This window comes from Manis javanica, chromosome 4, assembly GCF_040802235.1.
Source record: "Manis javanica isolate MJ-LG chromosome 4, MJ_LKY, whole genome shotgun sequence".
In the NCBI taxonomy this organism is placed as follows: Eukaryota; Metazoa; Chordata; class Mammalia; order Pholidota; family Manidae; genus Manis; species Manis javanica.
In genome coordinates, this window is record NC_133159.1 from 20,800,543 (window position 1) to 20,820,755 (window position 20,213).

General features: G+C 38.4%; 1 protein-coding gene across 4 annotated transcripts; it reads right to left on the reverse strand.

The window, feature by feature from the left end:
• Window positions 1-521: 521 nt before the first annotated feature.
• Window positions 522-17,387, reverse strand: RPA2 (replication protein A2). Of its 4 annotated transcripts, XM_017648220.3 has the most exons (10): window positions 17,258-17,374; window positions 17,052-17,183; window positions 16,716-16,822; window positions 11,604-11,705; window positions 11,365-11,478; window positions 8,069-8,143; window positions 7,248-7,364; window positions 2,990-3,097; window positions 2,425-2,519; window positions 522-1,215 (listed from the first exon to the last, which is right to left on the reverse strand). In XM_017648220.3, the coding sequence occupies exons 2-10, from the start codon at window positions 17,059-17,061 to the stop codon at window positions 1,131-1,133; spliced, it is 813 nt and encodes a 270-aa protein (XP_017503709.1). In that variant the 5' UTR covers window positions 17,062-17,183; window positions 17,258-17,374; the 3' UTR covers window positions 522-1,130. The 4 variants fall into 4 exon arrangements, with proteins under 4 accessions (XP_017503709.1, XP_017503701.1, XP_036873842.1 ...); XM_017648212.3 differs by lacking the exon at window positions 17,052-17,183 and having other exon boundaries at window positions 17,258-17,387; XM_037017947.2 differs by lacking the exon at window positions 17,258-17,374 and having other exon boundaries at window positions 17,052-17,232.
• Window positions 17,388-20,213: the final 2,826 nt, after the last annotated feature.

The window sequence follows — 20,213 nt, forward strand, 5'->3', positions numbered from 1 at the left end:
AAGCAGTTACAGAATTTTTATTTGCCTGTTATACCTCATTGACTTATCTCAGAATTAGTTATTTTGTTCAAGATGTGGCTTACTTTCCGGAGTTGTTAAAAACATTTCTGAACTAGTTACTTCTATCACAAGAAATAGAGCTGATTACGTTGGCCAAAAAATAGCCATAGACCTTAAGAGTCTTATCTTGAGCTCAAATGGTAGCTATTCAATTCAGTTACATGACCACGTACTGCCAGAGAGTCAAGATTAAGGTCTACTTTATAACCCCTACTAATGGCAATGCTAAGTGCTTCATAAATGTTAGTTTACTCGATTTTCACAACACTGTAAGGAAATAATACTGTTTTCTTTTAGTAGATGAGGAAACGGAGGCTTTCAGAGCTGATGAAGCCAGCTCAAGATCCTAACAAAAAAGTGGAAGAGCCAGGATTTTAAATCCGAGTCAGGCAATGCTACACTGCCTCAGATGACAGTGTAGTAGTTATACCAGCTTAAAAAGAAAAAAACATTCTCATAAATTCTGCAATAATATAACTATTTTATTAAACATACAAATCTACTTATTTTGTACAAAATACAATTAACATTTCTTCCTCTCCTGCTTCATGAGGCCACCACTCTAGAACCTCATGTTCACAAAAACTTTGGCAGTGGTCATGATAAGGTGAAGGAAAGTGCAATTCTGAAAGAAACACCACATAACAAAGTGGGGAACAAAGGCAGAGGATAGCAGGTTTCTGAGCTAGCTCCCTGCTGAAAGGCCCTAGTCCTGCTCATCTTTTCTCAACAGGAAACATGTAAGGAATAGAAACTCCGGCGTTATTTAACACTGTCCAGCTCTTTTGGTAGTATCCCTCTTCCAACTCCAGCTATCCTGATGTTGTAAATAGCTTACCTGTTAACTTCATTAAGAAATTCTGTCCAAGTTTACATGGCTGTCAAGTACCCAAAATTGAGTTTCAGAAAAAACTCTAAAAGAACAGTAAGTTTCAAAAGGATGTCAAATGAGAACCTTTATAGATGAAACCTATTTTGTAGAAGCGAACCGGCCAAACATAAACACAGCTGGAGACAGACTTTGAAAACAGGTCCGCTGGAAAATATCTCAGGTATCCAATTAGATCCAATTATTCTGCATCTGTGGATTTAAAATGATCATCATCCACAGTAGAATAGATGTGCCCCTCGTTGCTGAGAAAATCCACAGCTTGCCTAGAAAGAAAGAAAGAAAGAAAGAAAGGAAAAAGCTCATTTTCAAACCAATGCAGGGGAAATTCGGAGGCTGCCTTTTGGGTATGGCCAAATACAATAAACTTCATTCACCTCCCCACTTTCTATCTTAGCTAAGAATTCATAGCCATTTTGTTCTCAGAAGGCTCTAGCAGGGAGGAATTCCAGTAAAATTGCAAAACTGGGGTACTCCATGGAGAAAATGGCTACTAGGACTACTACAGATCCCTCTCTCAAAATGCGTAAAGGCAAGAAAATACGATTTAACTTAAATAACAAAAACAAGAACCTAAAGCTGTAGTCCAGCTTACACATGAAATCTCCCAGAAACAGCTATATTTAAAAGTCCCCTCCCCACTCACCTGCTCTTATAGCTCCCGCTCTGGGAAGTAAAGCTGCAGGAACTAAAGGAAAGGTTTTTCCAGAAATGGTTATGACACCTTCAAACCCTCCAAGGCCTTCAGGAACAGTGTCAGTAACACATTTAATAACAGTAATAATTTATGGAGCACCTATTACATTACAGGGATTCTGCACCTTACCCTCATGGTAACTCTGAGAAGAACCAATATCCTCATTTTACAGGACTGTAAATGGAATTATACTGGGTGTTTCTCTTCTACATAGGCCTAGAATATCAATGACTTATAAGACCAAGTAACTCTGACAAGCATTTAGTTGCTTAATTAGTTCACTGGAATCAAGAAGCTCCTTGCCTGACATGGAAATCAGGACAAAGATGTTGGAAGACCTAATGGCTTCAGGCCCAAACAGCCCGATGCACACACCTCCACAGTGGGGACAGCAATGCCAGTGGGACTGTACACCTAAGGACCAGGAGCTAAGAACCCTACTCCTCCAGATTAAATCAAGACCATAAAGATTACCTGGTCAAAACTGGGATACAGTTGGTATACAATATTTATCTGGTCAATTTTTCCTCAAAATTATATCCCACACCTAATAGGATTTATTATTTGTTGAATGAACACATGGAATGAGTCATGTTAACAGGCAGCACCATCTTTGTGAGTCCTTTTCCTATTTTTTAATGACTGAACAACTTCCCTTCTGTCAATAGGTTGCAGTCAATAGATACTCTTATTTTTTTTTAACTCAATTTTCATTACCAGGAAAACCTGATGAGGTGAAAAGAGTAAAACTGGAGCCCTGATAGAAATCAATACTCACTTTATTGAGGCTACAGTCATGTGTTGGAGCTGGTTCTTGAGATCTTGAAAGTTTAATCCTTCAGGTCTTGGGCAAGCCTTAATCAAATTCAGCACCTGAAGATTCAAATTAGCAGGTTTCAGCAACTACAGCTGACTATTGAACAACACTGGTTTGAACTGAGTGGGTCCACTTGCATGTAGGTTTTTTCCAATAATTATATCAGAAATTTTTTTTTGGAGATTTACAATTAATTTGACAAAAATGTTCCTTTCTCTAGCTAACTTTATTTTATGAATACAGTATATAACACATATAACAAAATGTGTGTTACTGACTGTTTATGTTATCACTGAGGCTTCTGGTCAACAGTAGACTATTAGTAGTTAAGTTTTGGGGGAGTCAAAAGTTCTATGTGGATTTTCAACTGTGCAGGGGTCGGGTATACTTTGAATCAACTCCCATGAGTCCCTTTAGAATAAAGAAAGGAGTCAGGCACTTAGCATTAGAATTATTAAGGAAGTAACAAATTTAGAGCTGTCTGTGTTTTCTGTGTTTTGCATTTCTGAAATCACTCAGTGTTTACCTGGTTTTGGGCCACAGTGAGGCCATTAGTTGGCACAAAGCTATTCCCACCAAAGTTCCCTGCTTCACCCATTCCTGGGTTGCTGATAGATGCTCTCCCTGCTGAGGGCTGAATTAAAACACAAATTCACATTAGAAAATTCACCAATTTAAACACAGTCTTTGCCATTTTAAATAGCTTGTTAATAAGCAGTTTATGAAAAATAATTTAAGCAGTTGTCTCCCCAATAACAGCTGCTTACAGTGGAAGGGATAGTTATTATCTAGTGAGTATTTAAGAGGAAGGTAAAGTAATCCTCTGAAGCACATTATTATCAGAGAGAAAGGTACCTCTTGGCTCCTTTCGTTGTGATGAGAGAGGAGCCACAGGAAACCCAGCACTGAGAAGAAAGCGACCTGGAGATCTGCTACGACGGTCTCTATGCTGGGTGCTTCACCACTCAAGCATTTACTGAGTATCATGTAAGCACAAAGCATTACCCCAAGAGAAAAGTAGACAGTTCCCATCCTTCTCTTTTTAACATCAAATTAAAAAAAAAACCCCATAATCACTGTATTCATTTCCTTTCTCCCTAGTCACTCTTCAACCCAGCACTATTTGCATTTTCCCCAAAAAAACCTCCGAAACTGATCTCACTATTGTCACCAATGACTTTTCAACTAACATACTCAACAGTCTCTTTTGGGCCTTGTAACACCTGACGCTGCAGAAACAGACACTGCTGATCACACTCCTCTTGAATGTACCCCTCCCTAGGTTTCTTGATACCAAGTTCTTCTGGTTCTCCACTTACCTCTCAAACTGTACCTCCTCAGTATCTCTTATTAGCCTTTTCTCCTGTCCTCATAAGGCTGATAGATCCCCCAGGATTTCATCCCAGACCTCTTCCTCAGCCACAAATCTTTGTTCCCAGCTATCTACTGAATGCTTCCATCCAGTAGATACCTCATGAACTCCAAATAAAATTACTTCCTTCCCCATACCTGCTTGCCCTGCTATATTCCATCTCAATTAGTAAACCCAAACCCACTTCTGCAGACTTTAGTCATCTGTGATTCTGCACTCACTCACTCTCCATGATCTATCACCACAGACTAGTAACACAATCTTCAGAGTAGCTCAAGTCAATCCTCATCACCCCTGGTCTCCTGCCCAGCTAGCGCCTCAGCTGCTCATCTCACCTACTCCAAACTACCCTCCTCATTGCTACCAAGCCATAACTTCTGAGCATGTCACTGCTCTGCTTAAAAGCTTTCCGGTGGCTCCCCCTGCCTGTGAAAATAGTATAAAACTCCCAGACATTCAAGACCTACTGTACTGAGCTGTCAAAACCTGTATTTCATTTCATTCTTGATCACTCTTTCTCAATACACTTTCCTCCTCAGCTGCTCTTGGACTTCCTGCCATCCATAGACATGCCTCTGACTGGATCATGTTCCCTGTCTGGAATCCTCCCTCCTCATTTGCCTGGTAAACAGTCTTCATCCTTCAAAGCCCAACCTAACTGCCACTGCCTTTGTAAAGCCTTCCAGGACATTCCTGAAGCCAAGTTAGCCATGCTTTTTGGTCTTGGCTCTCACAGCATTTGGCCCACTCCCTCTGTCGGTCACCTTCCCACAAGCCCCTTCATCTTTGCACAGTTTATGGTGGACAGCACACGCTGGTCAATGTTTATGCTACTAGGATGAAAAGGATGAAAGATCAAATATGTTAAGTACCCACAACACATATAAGAGCACTGTGGAAGCTCACTAGAAGAATTTTCATCCAGTCAAGAGATTCATTCAGTCAATAAATGTTTCATTAAATGCTTACTGCTTTGAGGTAGTAAAAAAAGAAAGATTAATCACGGTCCCTTGATGGCTTCACATTGCCTTGCTGGTGAAACAGAAGTCTTATATTTTATGACCTAGTAATACTGAACTGAATGCGATTTCTTCCAGATACCTCTGCTGAAATGACCTCAGGTCGTGCTTCAAGTGGCTACACTTCACACATCTTTTAATACTTGGTTTAGGGATCCCCCCTCCAGGGGACCTTGATGTCCAGGCCAGAAAAAGGAACCCCTCTGTGTGGGTTCCATGGTGCCCTGCACCTGTCATTTATCACCTCCTAGGTGACCTGAACCCCCAATGCTTAACACAAACTGTCTTAAGGAAAGGACTGCTTTATTTACTCCTCACTGTTAACTGTCTATACTCCCAGTTTCCACTCTCTAATCACCCATTTTCTAATCACCCAGGCGCTAGCTGGGCAGACCAGGGGTGATGAGGATTGACTTGAGCTACTCTGAAGATTGTGTTACTAGTCTGTGGTGATAGATCATGGAGAGTGAGTGAGTGCAGAATCACAGATGACTAAAGTCTGCAGAAGTGGGTTTGGGTTTACTATGGTCTTTTTATGTTTTAGTATTTGATATATATGTACTTGTATTGTGGAGTGTAATGATAAATAACCAAAACTTTCTACCCAACCCCATTCCCTTTAACTCACTTCCCCCAATCCTTACTGAAGCCCCTTGAAGATCCATGTTTCCAAATCCAACAGCAGACCTCCCACATCTTACTTGACTTCGAGGCAGCATTCTACAATTGATCTCCACTTCCTCCTTCTTAAAACACTCCTTTCAGAATAGTCTATAAAATCACATTTCCTGGTTGTCTTCCCGCCCAAGTGGCAACTTCTTTGACTTTCACTGGCTGCTGTTCTGCTTCCAGACTTCTAAAGGTTAGTGTGTCCTACAGCTCAGGTCTCCGACCTCTGAACTCCCTAGTTTTCTCATCCTATTCAAGGTTTTAAATGTCACCTACACAATGGCTCTCAAAGTTTCATCTGTAGCCTTGACCTCTCCCCTTGAGTCCTAGCTTTATATATTCAACTCTCTATTCTGTTCTCCACTTAGATTCCTAACTCACATCTCATAACTTGGTAAGTCTAAACCAGATCTCTGGATTTACCCTCCTAGTCACTCAAGCACCAACCTAGGAGTCACGTTTGAATCCTTGCTTTTCTTTATATCCTATTATCTAACTCCTGTCAACTCTACCTTCAAAATATATTGGCATCCAACCACTTCGTATCCCAGCCGCTGCTGTCCCTGAATTACTTCCGTTGCTGTTCTTGGTGCTTCACAGTCTATTCTCCGTATCTGAGGCCTCAGTGAGCTTTTTAAAAGGTAAATCAGACCACATTAACCCCCTAGTCAAAACCTTCTAAAAAGTTTAGTATTGATTAATAAAGTAATCTTTACTGTGGCTTGCAAAGCCCTTCATGATCTGAGTGCCCCCTCCTTGCCGACATCACTCTGCTGCTTCCCTGTTCTGGTCCACTCTGGCCTTCCTGCTGGCCTCACATGTGCCAAGCTTGTTCTGGCCTCATGGCTTCTGACTTTCTGTTCCCTTTGCTCAGAATGTTCTTTCCCTATCTAAAATCATACCATTCTTATTCCCTCCATCACTTTCTTTTCCTACTGTACTTACATTTTACTTTACAGCACCTACAACTACCTAAAATTATGTATCTGTTTTCTTGTTTATTGCCTGTTTTTCTCAAGAATGTCTGACAGCAGTGTACCTTTTGCACTGTTGTATTCTAAGAGCCTAGAGAATTGAGCCTAGGCTCAATAAATATTTCTCAAATAAAGGAATAAATGAACTTGTTTGTGCTTAACAAAATGTTTGGCACCAAATCTGTTATCTAGTCATTCCTACTGCAACTAATCCTCCACCTTTCTGCCAGAATCATGTATGGATATTCTAACACAAGAATCAACAAAGCCTTTGTGTGGTCCTAGATGACCTTGCCAAACAATTCATACAACAGAAAATAACATAGAAACATTTCAATATAAAGCAAGAAACATAATTTCAGGGACAAAATAATAGCGCATAAATTTCCTATTTAACCAAAAGTTTGGAAGGAAAACAGTAAAATGCTGTCCTAATTGGGTTTTTCTCTGAATATAATCCTGGAGCTAAGAGCTCAGTCTATAATTATGTGTCTATATTTAAAGAATGTCTTAGTCCTCAACCATCCAAGCTGGTGGGGTCAGATGAAGTCATAATTCTAAAAAGAAACAGGAGTGCTTTATTTGAAATAAAATAACATGGTAAAACTTATAAAGAAAATAATGTTCTGAGGACCAAGTGATGCCTTTCTCCTGGCTCAACCTTCAAAATGCCAAGGAAATCAAAGCTAGAGAACAGAAGCTACCTATGTTCTTTCAAAGAGAAAAAACTACGAGAATGAAGCTGCTCACCTGGCTGTTAGATTTGCTTAGTACCATGTGTGCATTGACTACTTCCAGAATATGCGTGGTGAACTCATTCATATCCTCCAGGGGCATGATCTTAAAGGCTACCAGGCTTTTTTTATTCTATTAAAATAAAGAGAAAAATGTGAATGAGCACATTCAAATCCATTTCAGGTAAAAAACAGTGGCTCTTTTCTTGGCTATATTCTGCCAATATGGAAAACAATGTGCTATATACTTAAATTTTTAACTCAAAGTTTATCTAAATATAGTTAATAATGGGAGGAAAAAAATAAAACTAGCTCAGAGATTCAATGACTTGCCCAAGGTTAAATAACCAGAGTCTACATGATATAGGCGGGTCACGGGGAAGGCAGTATATACAGAGAAGACAAGTAGGGACTCTATAGCATCTTACTATGCTGATGGACAGTGACTGCAATGGGGTGAGGGGGAACTTGATACTATGGATGAATGTTGAAACCACAATGTTGCTCATGTGAAACCTTCATAAGATTATATATCAATGATATATTAAAAAAAAAAAGTCTAGTCTCTTGACTCTGAATTCAGTATCCTCCTTTCTACACCTAATAAATGCCACAGATAGCAATTATAGGTGGAGATTTTGTTCTTCCTCTACCACTGTTTTACATTAAGGTAAAAATATCTATTATTTCCTTTTGAAGAAGAGAATAATGAAATAACTTTCAATATAACTCCTATTAAACATGGAGACATAGTTATCTTATATACTCAACTCAGGCATGAATTCAAAAATTGGATCATGAAAGTACACTTGAACTGTCATCTTCTTCTTACTTTACCTGAAAAGATCTCAGATGGCCAGCCACTTTAACATATGTTTCTGGAGGAACCACTGTGTTTTCACCACTGGCATCCTAAAAGATAAAATACAAATATATCATCACTAAGGTTTTAGTGATACTGATGAAAGCCTCATTAAAATTTCTAAATCATGCACAGAAAGAGTTATAAAGAGAGGAAAGGATCCTAATATGGTGTCACCAACTAGTTTGCTCTTTTAGAATGTACCCTTTTTATAAAATCAGGAATTAGAATAAAAATATGTCAAGAAGCCATTTCCAGTTCCAAAGTTCTATGTAATGCACAACTCTGATTCAATGTTCTTAGGCACTCAACTCTCTGGTGGACATGTTTCAGCACAGCAATTCTACTATTAGGATTTAAATAAGAACATAATGTGCATTAAGACTTAGCTTTAAGAATATTCATATGATATAGTTTATCATACTGAAAATTTAAAACAACCTAAATATCCAAGAACAGGTACACATTCATATAAATGGTATACTTCACACCATCACAGATGACAGTATAGAATTCTGTTTATTTTCTGGGAAGACCAGTTGTCACACATGGGAAAAGTTGATTTTCCATGTGGGGGAAAATACATACTAAAATGTTAGCAATGGTTAACTGAGCTAAGTACAAATGATTTTATTATTTTTGAGTTCTCTAAAATACATACATATTATTTATAAGAAAAATATATAAGCCAAGTCTTAAAGTTCTTTTCTGGTTATAAAAAACTAGAAAATATATGTACCTCAAAAATTTAAAAATTCCAAATCCCATCACCTAGAAATCAACATTTTTTTTGCATTCACTGCATCTATTTTATGTAACGGATTCTATACCACAGATAAAACTTCATATTCCCACACAGAACATTTCAAAACAATTTGGAAAAAATAAGCTAGACACATATTTCTCTTCTTGTACTAAAATATATTCCAAATTGAGCAAAGACTTAATTATACGTAACAAAAAAAAAAAGGAAGAAGTCACAGAAATAATAGAATATTAACAATTAAAAAATAATTGAGACTAGGAGCTTTTCAAAGAAAAAGACAAACTACAGAACTTGTGTACTTATGATAACAAGTTGATACTTTTCAAGCTCTTACAAATAAAAATAAACAAACGTATGTGCGGTGAACTGGGTGGGAATGTGGAATTAAAGAACTTAAAGAGACAATTTACAAAAACCCCCATAAATAAATATATAAATATAGTAAAAATAAAAAGCAACCTCACTAAAGCCAAAGAAATACAAATAAAAAAATAAGAAAATTCCCACTGACAAAACTATTTTAAAAATTCATACAAATTTAAGATTAATAAAACTCACTGTATGAAAGGGCATTACTGGGCATTTATACACTAATAAGGCATAAATTGGTTAGCTTTATAGAAGGCAATAAGAAAATGCAAAAATGTAAATATAAGAAAGTAAAACACATAAAATGTGTATTTAAAACTAGAAAACTTAGTTTTAAGATTCATCTGAAGATTACCTCATAATCATGAGGAGATATACACAGACCCTCCTGGGGCATTGTCTATTATAACAAATGATTTTAAAACAACTAAATGTTCCCTTATGGGTCTACTGTTAAGTAAGGGATGATATATCTTTATGAAATAGGCAGTCACTGAAAATGATCATGTAAATCTATATTTAATGACATTAAGAAATCAGATCCACAACACAGATGAGTGGAAAGAGAAGATTATAGAATAGCTACACATCATATCATCCTTTATGTAAAATGGTATACAACTATATGTACTGATATGCAGAAATGTCTGAAAGGCTATTTACCAAAACGTGTTCTAACAGTCACCTCCAGGATGTGGAATTTCAAGTGCTTTTGCAATGATTTATATGTAAGCATGGTTTATTGGGTATGAGCATGTAGTATTAGGCATCTGTAGTATCTACGTCCCCATCTATCCACTTGATGGCAAGAACTGTCTCTTTTTCATTCTTTGTATACATAGAACAAAGCACAATCTGGTTTGGAATTGGTACCCCAATAATAACTGTTGGATGAATTATTCTGTATTTTTCTGAGAAGCAAAAAGTAAAGAATATATAACTACCAAGTTATTTCTCCACAGATGGCTTGTGGTTTTTGAAGTGAAAATAAGTGTTTTTTACCCGAATTTTTTATAATGAACTTTAAAAACATAAAAAGCCAAGAGGCCTTCTGACTAATTAAAAAATAGGATAAAATACCTGTATTTTATCTCAGTCTGTTTTCTCCATGTTGATTTAGACTCATGTACATGTTGCTTTGCAAAAATGGGGTCATACCATGCATACTATCTTGTAACAAGCTCTTTTCCTCTCAACACTTTGTTAAACACTGTGACAGTACATCCATTTCTACATCATTTGCAGTATTTCATAACTATACCATGGCTTAATAATACCCTATTGCTAGCACTTTGAGATTGCTTTTCATTTTTCCTAGTTATAAACAATGCTATGATCAACATTCTTACAACTCAAGCTTAGCACACATCTTTAGCGATTTCCTTAATGTAAATCTAGCAGTGGAGTGCTAGGTCAACATTTTTATGATGGATGACTTTGATCACCAGCTCATTTTTGAGAAAAGTCAAACCAATTTATATTCATGCCATTAGGGTAGGATGATATCCACTTCCTTAAACAAACAATGACAAATCATTCAACAAGTATTTATTAAGTGCTAGAGGCACCACTGTGCTAGCTGCTACCCTCAAAAGTGGACAATGTCACTCTTTGTTTCTTTGACAGTAAGTTAAAAATGGTATCTTAATGTTTATTAAACCTTTTGTTATTTTTGTTGCAGCTTGTATTTAATCTTTTATGACTTATCTGTCTTCTTTGCCCATTTTTCTAAGATGCAGTTGTTTTTGCTTTGTAATATCTTTTATTAATTAAAAATTTTAAGTGTATGTAATATGTTGCAGAAGTATTCCCCACTCATTTAAATAATACTGACTGACGGCCCATTATGTATCTGGCACTGTTCCAGGTGCTGGGACATAAAATCCTTGTTCTCACAGAGTTCCCATTCTAATGCCCCCCATCACTTGCCTTTTAACTTTATAGTACTGTGGGAAGTTGTAAGTTGTTAAACTTTAATGACATCAAATATTATTGACCTTTCACTTTAGGGCTTCTGACTTTGATGTCTTGCTTACGTATTATTTTTATAGTAAGAAAAACCTATAAAAGACTAAAGAGGTTCATCATCTTCAAAGTCCCAAAGTAACCCCACTCTGATTCAAAACAATTGCTTACATCTGTGTCGACCCATTGACGAACATCCATGGGAGCAGCTGTCATGTCATCTATTTTGTAAACAATGTTGGTTGGAGCCTTCTCTGCATGTCTGATTATACCCACAATAGTGACCTAGATCAGAAGAAGAAAAGTTTGGTTTTCCTGGAGACCAAAGCAACATTTATGTATTTTTAAATGAAGTTAAGTTTTATTTCATTTTTCATGTAAGTGATTCTTCCACAAATTACTTTATATACCTGTGAAATCTCAACATTTCCAATTTTGAACACTTCATCAACCAGAGTGGCAGAAAGCAGCTGAGATATGGTACAGGGTACAATGTGCTGGGCTCGGGCTCTCTGAAAAGAAAAAGTATGAAAAAATTCCATTAAGAAAATAATAACTGGCCCAGTGTAACACTGAGTAAGAACAAAGCTAAAGTAATCAAAGTAGTTTTATACTGGCACAAAAGTAGACCTACAAATAAACCCATGCTTATATTAGTATATGACAAAGGACACAAGAATGTACAATGGGGAAAAAATAGTTTCTTCAATAAGTGGTAATGGGAAAACTGGACAGCTACATGCAAAAAAAAGGAAACTAGATCATCTTAAACCACACATAAAAATAAACTCAAAATGGATTAAAGACCTAAATATAAGACCTGAAACCATAATATTCCTAGAAGAAAACAGGCAGCAAACTCTTAAGACACTGGCATTAGTAATTTTTTTCTGGATATGTCTCCCCAGGCAAGGGAAACAAAAGCATCAATAAAGAAGTGGGACTAGATCAAACTAAAAAGCTTTTGCACAGCACAGGAAACCATTAACAAAATGAAAAGGCAACCAACTGAATGGGAGAATATATGATATATACAATAAGGGGCTAATCTTCAAAATTATATATAAAGAACTCAACACTAAAAAACAAATAGTCCAATTAAAAAATGGGCAGTGGACCTGAATAGACACTTTTCTAAAGACTAATGTCCAACAGACATGTGAAGATGCTCAACATCACCATACATCAGGGAATGCAAATCAAACCATAATGAGGTATCAGTGAGAGTGACTAATACCAACAAGGCAAAAACAAGTGTTGGTGAGGATGTGGAGGAAAGAGAACTTCATACACTGTTGGTGGGAATGCAAACTGGTGTAGCCACTATGGAAAGCAGTATGGAGCTTCCTCAAAAAAACTGAAAATAGATATACCATAGGACCCACTAATTCCACTTCTGGGAATTTAACCAAAGAAAACATCATCACTAATTTGAAAAGATACCGGCACCCCTGTGTTTACTGTGGCATTATTTACAATAGCCAAAGTGTGGAAACAACCTAAGTGTCCACTGATAGGTTAATGGATGCAGATATGGTACATATATACCATATAATGGACTATTACTCATCCATAAAAAAAAGAACAAAACCTTGCCATTCATGACAGCATGGATGGACCTAGAGGGTATTATGGTTAAGTGAAATAAGTTAGACAAATACCATGTAGTTTTACTTACAAGTGGAATCTAAAATACAAAATGAATCAATCAGACAAAATAGAAATAGATCCATAAGCCGAGAACAGACTGGTGGTGCCACAGGGTGGGATAGGAAGGAATGGGTGAAACAGGTGAAGGGGGAAAACTTAGTGAGAATGTTTGTTTGCTATCTTGATCTGGGTGATGGTTACATGAAGGTATGCATATATCAAAATTCATCAAGCTGTACACTAAAATCTGTACATTTCATTATACGTACTTCAGTAAAAAAAAAAAGAATAATTACCACTTATTTAACTCCTGCTATGTGGCAAGCATTTTACACATAATTTTGAATCTTAAAGAGGAACCTCATCATCCTAGCTTCACAGAGATGGAAACCAAGGTCTTATGGCTAACATATGTCACATTTGGGAATTCAAACCCAGACCTGACTGACTCCAAAGATCCTGATGAATAGGTTAAGTTTGTATTGCACTAGGGATTCAACAAAATGAGAAGATCAGAGGGAGAATAGCATGAGAAGGATGACCTACTTCTGAAACAGACCTTAAACTCCTGTTTTAGGATGAAGGCAAGCTGGAGCTGACTGTTCAGGTCACCAGTGAGATGAGACATTATCTGGGAAGGGTTTGAAATGGCCACTGGAGACAGAACCCTGGGGTTGCTCTAAGTTTTGTGATAAAATACAACAAAAAGTTAAGAGGTATAGCTTCCTTTAGGACAGATGTTCTGACCATTGGATGAAAGTCCTGGGGAAAATGAGATAAGGACTTCACTACAGAGGACATCTTAAGGGATGAACTGGATGCAATGGGCTTAAGAGCATCTAATAAAGACACTTCAGTCACATCCTAAAGTAGCCCAACAACAGTGTAAACTTTCATTGTGCCTACCACTGGCTGGGGTTGTCTGGGTGACAGAGATGAGAAAGATGAAACAGGATCGCACTCAATACACATAATCTAAGGGACTAACAAATATAAGTAACACATCTGGTTTTGGTACACCATAGAATGAGATGCACCATGTGGTAGCTCGAAGCATTTACTGGCACTTTGAAAAAGAGGTAGCATTTGGGCTGGACTATGAAGGTTGAAAATTTTGACAGTGAAAAGACAGTGGCAAAGGAATGGGCAATACAGGCTGAGGACAAAGATGCACTCCCACAAACTCACAGAGGGAATGTACAAGGCAGAAACTGTATAGTGAACTACAGATTAGAGTTGTTCTTGTCAGGAATCAAGAGGAAGTAACCCAACAGCTGTTCTACACATAAGAGAGGACATAATAGATTCCTGGCTTTCATGGATTTATCAGTCATCACTGTGCCTGAACGTTCACGACACTAGCAACATTTCACTTTGCTGAAACACAATTTAGAACGTTATTGCCAGGTGGTATAAAGCAAGCCCAGCCAACCACCAGCATATGTCACACAGCAGCAGTGGGCTGCAACAGATTATGGCTCTGCCACTCAGGAACTGTGAGTTCTTGGTCATGTTTCTCAACTCATCTGTACCTCAGTTCCCTCATCTGTAAAATTAGCATAAAATCACAAAAATTAAATAATATGAAGTACCTAGAATACTACCTGGCACACAGTAAGCACTCAATAATGTTAGCAATTAATATGTCAGCTATTGTTCCTCACAGTTTATGTCTGCAATAACTCTCAAAGAGGATATGAAGGAATTAGTCATGTTTTCAATTTTACTTTATGGTATATAACAGATGAAGTTATATGCCTTATCAGTATTTACAGATTTAAAATGTGTTAGGGTCCCAGGTTTTAGCTCTCATTATCTACTATATATTCTGTTTTCACCTACACACGTGAGATTTTCACTGTATTTTCAGCATAAAAAAACTAAGAACCACTATGGTAACAGGAGCAAGAACATGGGCTTTGGGGCCACACACTCCATCCAATAAACTTGTGTTCAAATCCCAGTTCCACAGTCCTGGATACAGCACCACCTCTTCTGTAAAATGAGAATATCTAGCTTTGGAATTATAAATGAAACATATAATGTATCTAAAAATGTTACTGCCCATCTCTACATGTTGTATGTAGCCAATAAATATTATTATCCCTCAGGTAAACAGGTTATAGATGGGTAAGGCTGAGATGTAATACCTTCAAACTCATCTAAATCTCAGACACTTGTTTTTTAATAGCACCTATTATGTGCCAGACTGACTGCAAAGAGTTCCTGGTTACAGAGATTCAGAGTGTACCAGCACAAGTATATTTAGTTTAGAAAAAAATGACTTTTTAGCTGTATAAACCAAGGCTGCTTTGACCATACTGCATAAAACCATCATTTCTACAGATAAAAAATAGTCACTGCTGGAAATTTCACATGGTTCAACAAAACATAACAGGTTTATAGTAGATGGGAAACATTCTAGATGGGGTGTTTATGTAATTTACTGTGGAAAAGGCAATAGATTTAAAAACAAAAAGACCTGGGTTTCGGTCTCCAGCTTATAAGCATCATTGTTCTCTGAAAAGCTGTCTTAATAAATAAACAGCCTAAGCTAGAGATCCTGAGATAAAAATTCTACCAAGTGGAATGAAGAAAAATTGTTAAGCTTTGGGAGAAAAGGTAACCAATTATTTATCTTTTGTTTTCTCCTTCAAAGCCTCAGGGAAGGTAAGTGCTTGAGTCCCCTCTGATATTCATGAGAAAAAGAAAACTACTATAGAGAGAAGCAGCTGCTCACAGGTTCTGGATTTGTTCAGCATCATGTGTGCACTATCTAGTTCCATTACTTCCTAGCTATGTAAGCCTCGGCAGTCCCTTAATCTTCCTGAGCCTGTTTTACAATGGAGTAAACAGTACCTTATGAGATTATATGAAAAACATAAAGCAATGTCCAACTGTGCACGGGAATTATCAATGAATTCTTTCCAACACTCACATCCCTGGATTAACAGTTTAGGTAAAAACTTATCAATCTGTACACAAAACAAAGAACTTGCTAATACTGTATTTTACCACCACATCTGAATGACACCTGGAGAGGCCAAATCAACTCTGCATTTAAAGGATGAAATCAACAGGCGTTGTTAAATGCAATCTCATTTCTGAAAGAGCGAATAACAAGCATTTGGGCGGCTTTATACTTTATACATTTTCCTATACATAAGATAATTTTCCTATACATGAGAATTTATCAATTCTCAGAACCACTCTCTGATATGAGTACTACTAGTATCATTATCAGAGGAGAAAAACCAAGGGCCATAGGGTTCAAGTTGCTTCACTAGAGCTACACTGCCAGTTAAAATGCAAAGTTGATTCTGGACATTGTCTATCCTGGCTTCAATGTTCATGTTCTTTTTAATAAAAATACCTGGGACCGTTTATTGAAGGCAACTATAGGGCGGGCACTTTATACATAACATAAGCCTCACAACAACCATTTACTAGGTGCAAAGCTGATTCTCAAAAAGGTTAAGGTATCTGCACAAAGTTACCCTGTTAAGCAGTGTCAGTGCAACAGCAGAACACAGATCTGCTTGACTTCCAAGACCGTGCTCTTCCCACGCTTTGTGTCAATTAAACAAAAACTCTGAATACACGAAGAATGTAAAATAGGCTATTAATACAAGTTTAGTTTTTCCACAATGACTCATTAGCTATACTGATAAACTGCAAAACAAAGCTAAGGAACCAGTGGGTGCAAAATTACGAGAAATTTCAACTTTCAAACTTACATTAGTTAATTTTAAGGTTCCGTTAAGATAACAATTGATAATTACCATGCTTAACACCCTTGCCCGCAAGAATTTTCTCTCTTAATTTAGGAGCTTCAAAATAGGGTAAAATGAAACGAAACACTTTCAGCTTACTGATTTCCTTTCAGCCTGAGAAGGTGTCGGCGATCCAAAGCCCCCAGGAGACTGTGTGTAGCCGCCCGCTCCGCCAAAGGCAGAGCCGCCATAGCTTTCAAATCCGCCTGGTTTTAAACAACAGTTTTAAGACCTGTACTGCTTTCCAAGCCTCTGAAACACCCACAGGTACCCTCAGACTTCACCCCCTAACACTGACGGCCCCTTCCCCAGCCCCCACAAGCCCACGCCTCCGGCCCCTCCCCCACTCCCGCCACCACACGCCACTCGCACCCCCACCCTCTTGCTATATTCCTTCTTGCCACTCCCATCCTCCTCCGCCCCACTCATCAGTACTGTTCCACATCTTGGTCACGATTCCCGCAGGAACGAGGCCCAGACGGTGGCAGTCCGCTGGGCTCTCGGAACACCTCAGAAGCCTGTTGCGACTGCAGTGCTCTGTCTACTTTCCGCTGGAGCCACAAACTCCTGCCGCGAAGGACGGGGCCAATAAGCGCCCAGAACGCTTCTCGCTTCAACCAATCAATACCCACGAATCTTACGCTTTTCCTCGTCTTCTCGAGCCATACTCCTGAAAACTAGCACTCTGCTCTCACTAGGGTCGGAAGCCTATTCGGCCATCTTTACAAAGGGCAAAACTGTCCTACCGGAAGCACGGAGCGGCGAGATTCTGATAGGGCGGTGTCTCAAGAAAAACAACCAATCAAAATACTACTCCCGTAGCTCAGCGCGCGTAATTCCCTCACCTTCAGGCAAGTGGGCGACACCTTACATCACTTCCTTTGTTTGGCGTCTTCTTGTTCCCGCCAAAGTCTCACCAATCACACGACGCCTTACGTTAATTCGCTATATTAGAATTTCTGCTTTGGTTTGTCTCGCGGTATTTGCGCACCTGCGAAACGACGTACTAACTTCACTCTACCTCGCGACATAGCTTGCTCTTCTGTATAAAGAGCCAAGTTCTACTGTATCGCGGTCTCCTGGTCCCGCTTTTCCCCAGTGAGGTTGTAAGAAACCTACACTCTCTTCCCCAGGATGGTCTGAGGATTGCTCACCGAACTCCACAACCGCCTCCCTCCGCAACTGGCCCCCACCCAGTCTAATTCAGCTCAGCATACCCGGATGTTTAAACAATTCTTCATGTCACGTTTGCGCCCTTCCTGTACAGTGGAACACGTCAGTTACTTCTTTGCTGTAAATCCCTCCAGATCGTTAGACGCCCTTATTACCGCCCAGTTTATAAAAAGATTTATCGGTGCCTCTTTTGTTCCAAGCGCCGTGCTGGCCACCGGATTTCAATGGTAAATAAGATAGACATGGCCCCTGGGCTTCTGGGCCATTTTATTTTCTTTTTCTGTCTTAAGTATTTTATGTTTATTGACTCAATCCTGTGAGTTAGGTGAGTACTTTGTATGAATTTTACAGCAGAGGAAGCTGAGGCAGAGAGACTAAGTTGTCTGCATTCAAGTCAAGGAATTTACTATACCTTCTTGAACATCCTAGAACTGGGTCACAAACTTAAGTGACAACTGGGGTCAGGCAGGAAAACTGTAAATGTAGTGGGTTGGATAACAGAGGGAAAAATTTACTTTTTTTCTCCACAGTAAAAAACAACCACACCACACAAGCATAATGGTAACTAGCAACTGACATAAAGCATATGGGCACAATCTTACTATGCTGATGGACAGTGACTGCAATGGAGTGTGTGTGGGGGACTTGATAATATGAGTGGATGTAGTGACCACAGTGTTTTTCGTGTGAAACCTTCATAAGAGTGTATATCAATGATACCTTAATAAATAAATAAATAATAAAATGGCCACCCTCCCACCCACCCCACCAAAAAAAATATGGGCACAGTGCTGCCAGGTCATCTAGATTTTTTAATTTTTCTTAGCAGAGGCCAGAAATTTGGATTTTTGTGTAAAAAAGTCTAAATGTTTTAAGTATATTAAAATATTTAAGAACACTATATAGGCCAAAGAAAAGACCTCTGTGGGCCAGATGTTTCTTCTTGTGTGCCACCACTTATCTGTGTAAATTCTGTAAGCCTCCAAGTCACCACTGAGGAATAAACAAGATACAGCCAAGAACAAAAAGCCTGAGCATACCACAATGACAATACTATATTAAGCCTACAGTGATTGAAACTTACATAGTTGATAAGAGCATATTTAAGATATATAGGATAAATATTTGAAATTAGGACTATTCTGGGAAATTGAAGTGTGGGTTCACTTGGTGTAATTGGCCTCATTTGGGGTTCAACTAGTTATAAATTCAGCTGAGATCATGCATTTAAAAATAAACAAAATGAAAAGGTGTTAAAATATAATGCAAATACAATGCAAAACATCAAACTCAGACTTCTGCACATCTTTTCAAGAGCTTGGTGATCTGATAACTTGAACAGAGTTCTCAATTACTGCTAAAATAATTGGTATTTACTGTGTGTGTGTGTGTATATGCACACATGTGGTAGTGAATCTCTCACAGTTGAGTTTTGTCAAGTTGAAGTCTTTCTGTCACACAGAGGTTTCCAAGAAGTCTTCTATTTACCTCTCTAGGTAGATTGCTGTCAGTGAAACCCACAGAGAGACTGAGAAGAGGAGAAATCACCCTTTAAAAACAATCTGGTGACACACCCATTAGGATGGTGACTATTGAGAAAACAGAAAACACCAAATGTTGGTAAGGATGTGGAGAAATTGGGAGCCTTGTGCACTTTTAGTGGAAATGTAAAATCGTGCAGCCACTATGGAAAACAGTATGGCAGTTCCTCAAAAAATGAAGAATAAAATTACCATGTGTCCAGGCAGTTCCATTTCTGTGTATACATCCTAAAGAAGGGAAAGCAGGGACCCAAACAGATACTTGTACACCCATATTCATAGCAGTATTATTCACAGTAGCCCCGAAGTGGGAGCAACCCAAGTTATCCATTGACAGAAGGTATGGATAAATGTGGTATGGATATACAAAGAAATACTATTCAGCCTTAAAAAGGAAGGAAATTCTGACACATGCCACAATATGGATGAACCTTGAAGACATTATGCTAAGAGAAATAAGCCAGTCACAATAGGATAAATAAAAATACCGCACTTATATGAGGTATCTAGTGTTACTATTAAGCAAGGGAACCTCACTAACACGGTGTGGGGAGGCCAGCAGGAGGAGCTCTCACATCCACCACTCCTCATTTGCAGACCCCACCAGAAAAGACCCAACACCTAGCCAGTACATACCGAGTTTGCTACTTTTACTACCCAGCGGCAGGCAGGAGGAAGGTTTGTGCCTTGCTCCAGCAGCAGCCCAGCCAATGAGAAGCCATGACAGGTGGAACTTGCATTTACACCAGTGGACTTTATGCTTAGAACAAGCTCTCCCAACTGAGCCCATTTCTTTTTTGACTTTGGCTTTGCCATAGCTTGCAAGTCCCGAGTTGCAATTATCTGCTATTCCTGAATAAACCCAGTTTTGCTGGTAAAATAA

What these genes read in the sequence shown, in the direction of transcription:
- RPA2 (XM_017648212.3), bottom strand. Translation starts at nt 17,282, where the DNA reads ATGGCTCGAGAAGACGAGGAAAAGC. An exon ending in CTCAGGCTGAAAGGAAATCA is followed by an intron (nt 11,706 to 16,715) that starts GTAAGCTGAAAG and finishes TTTTCTTTTCAG; the next exon opens with AGAGCCCGAGCCCAGCACAT. An exon ending in TCACTGTGGCCCAAAACCAG is followed by an intron (nt 2,520 to 2,989) that starts GTAAACACTGAG and finishes TTGAATCTTCAG; the next exon opens with GTGCTGAATTTGATTAAGGC.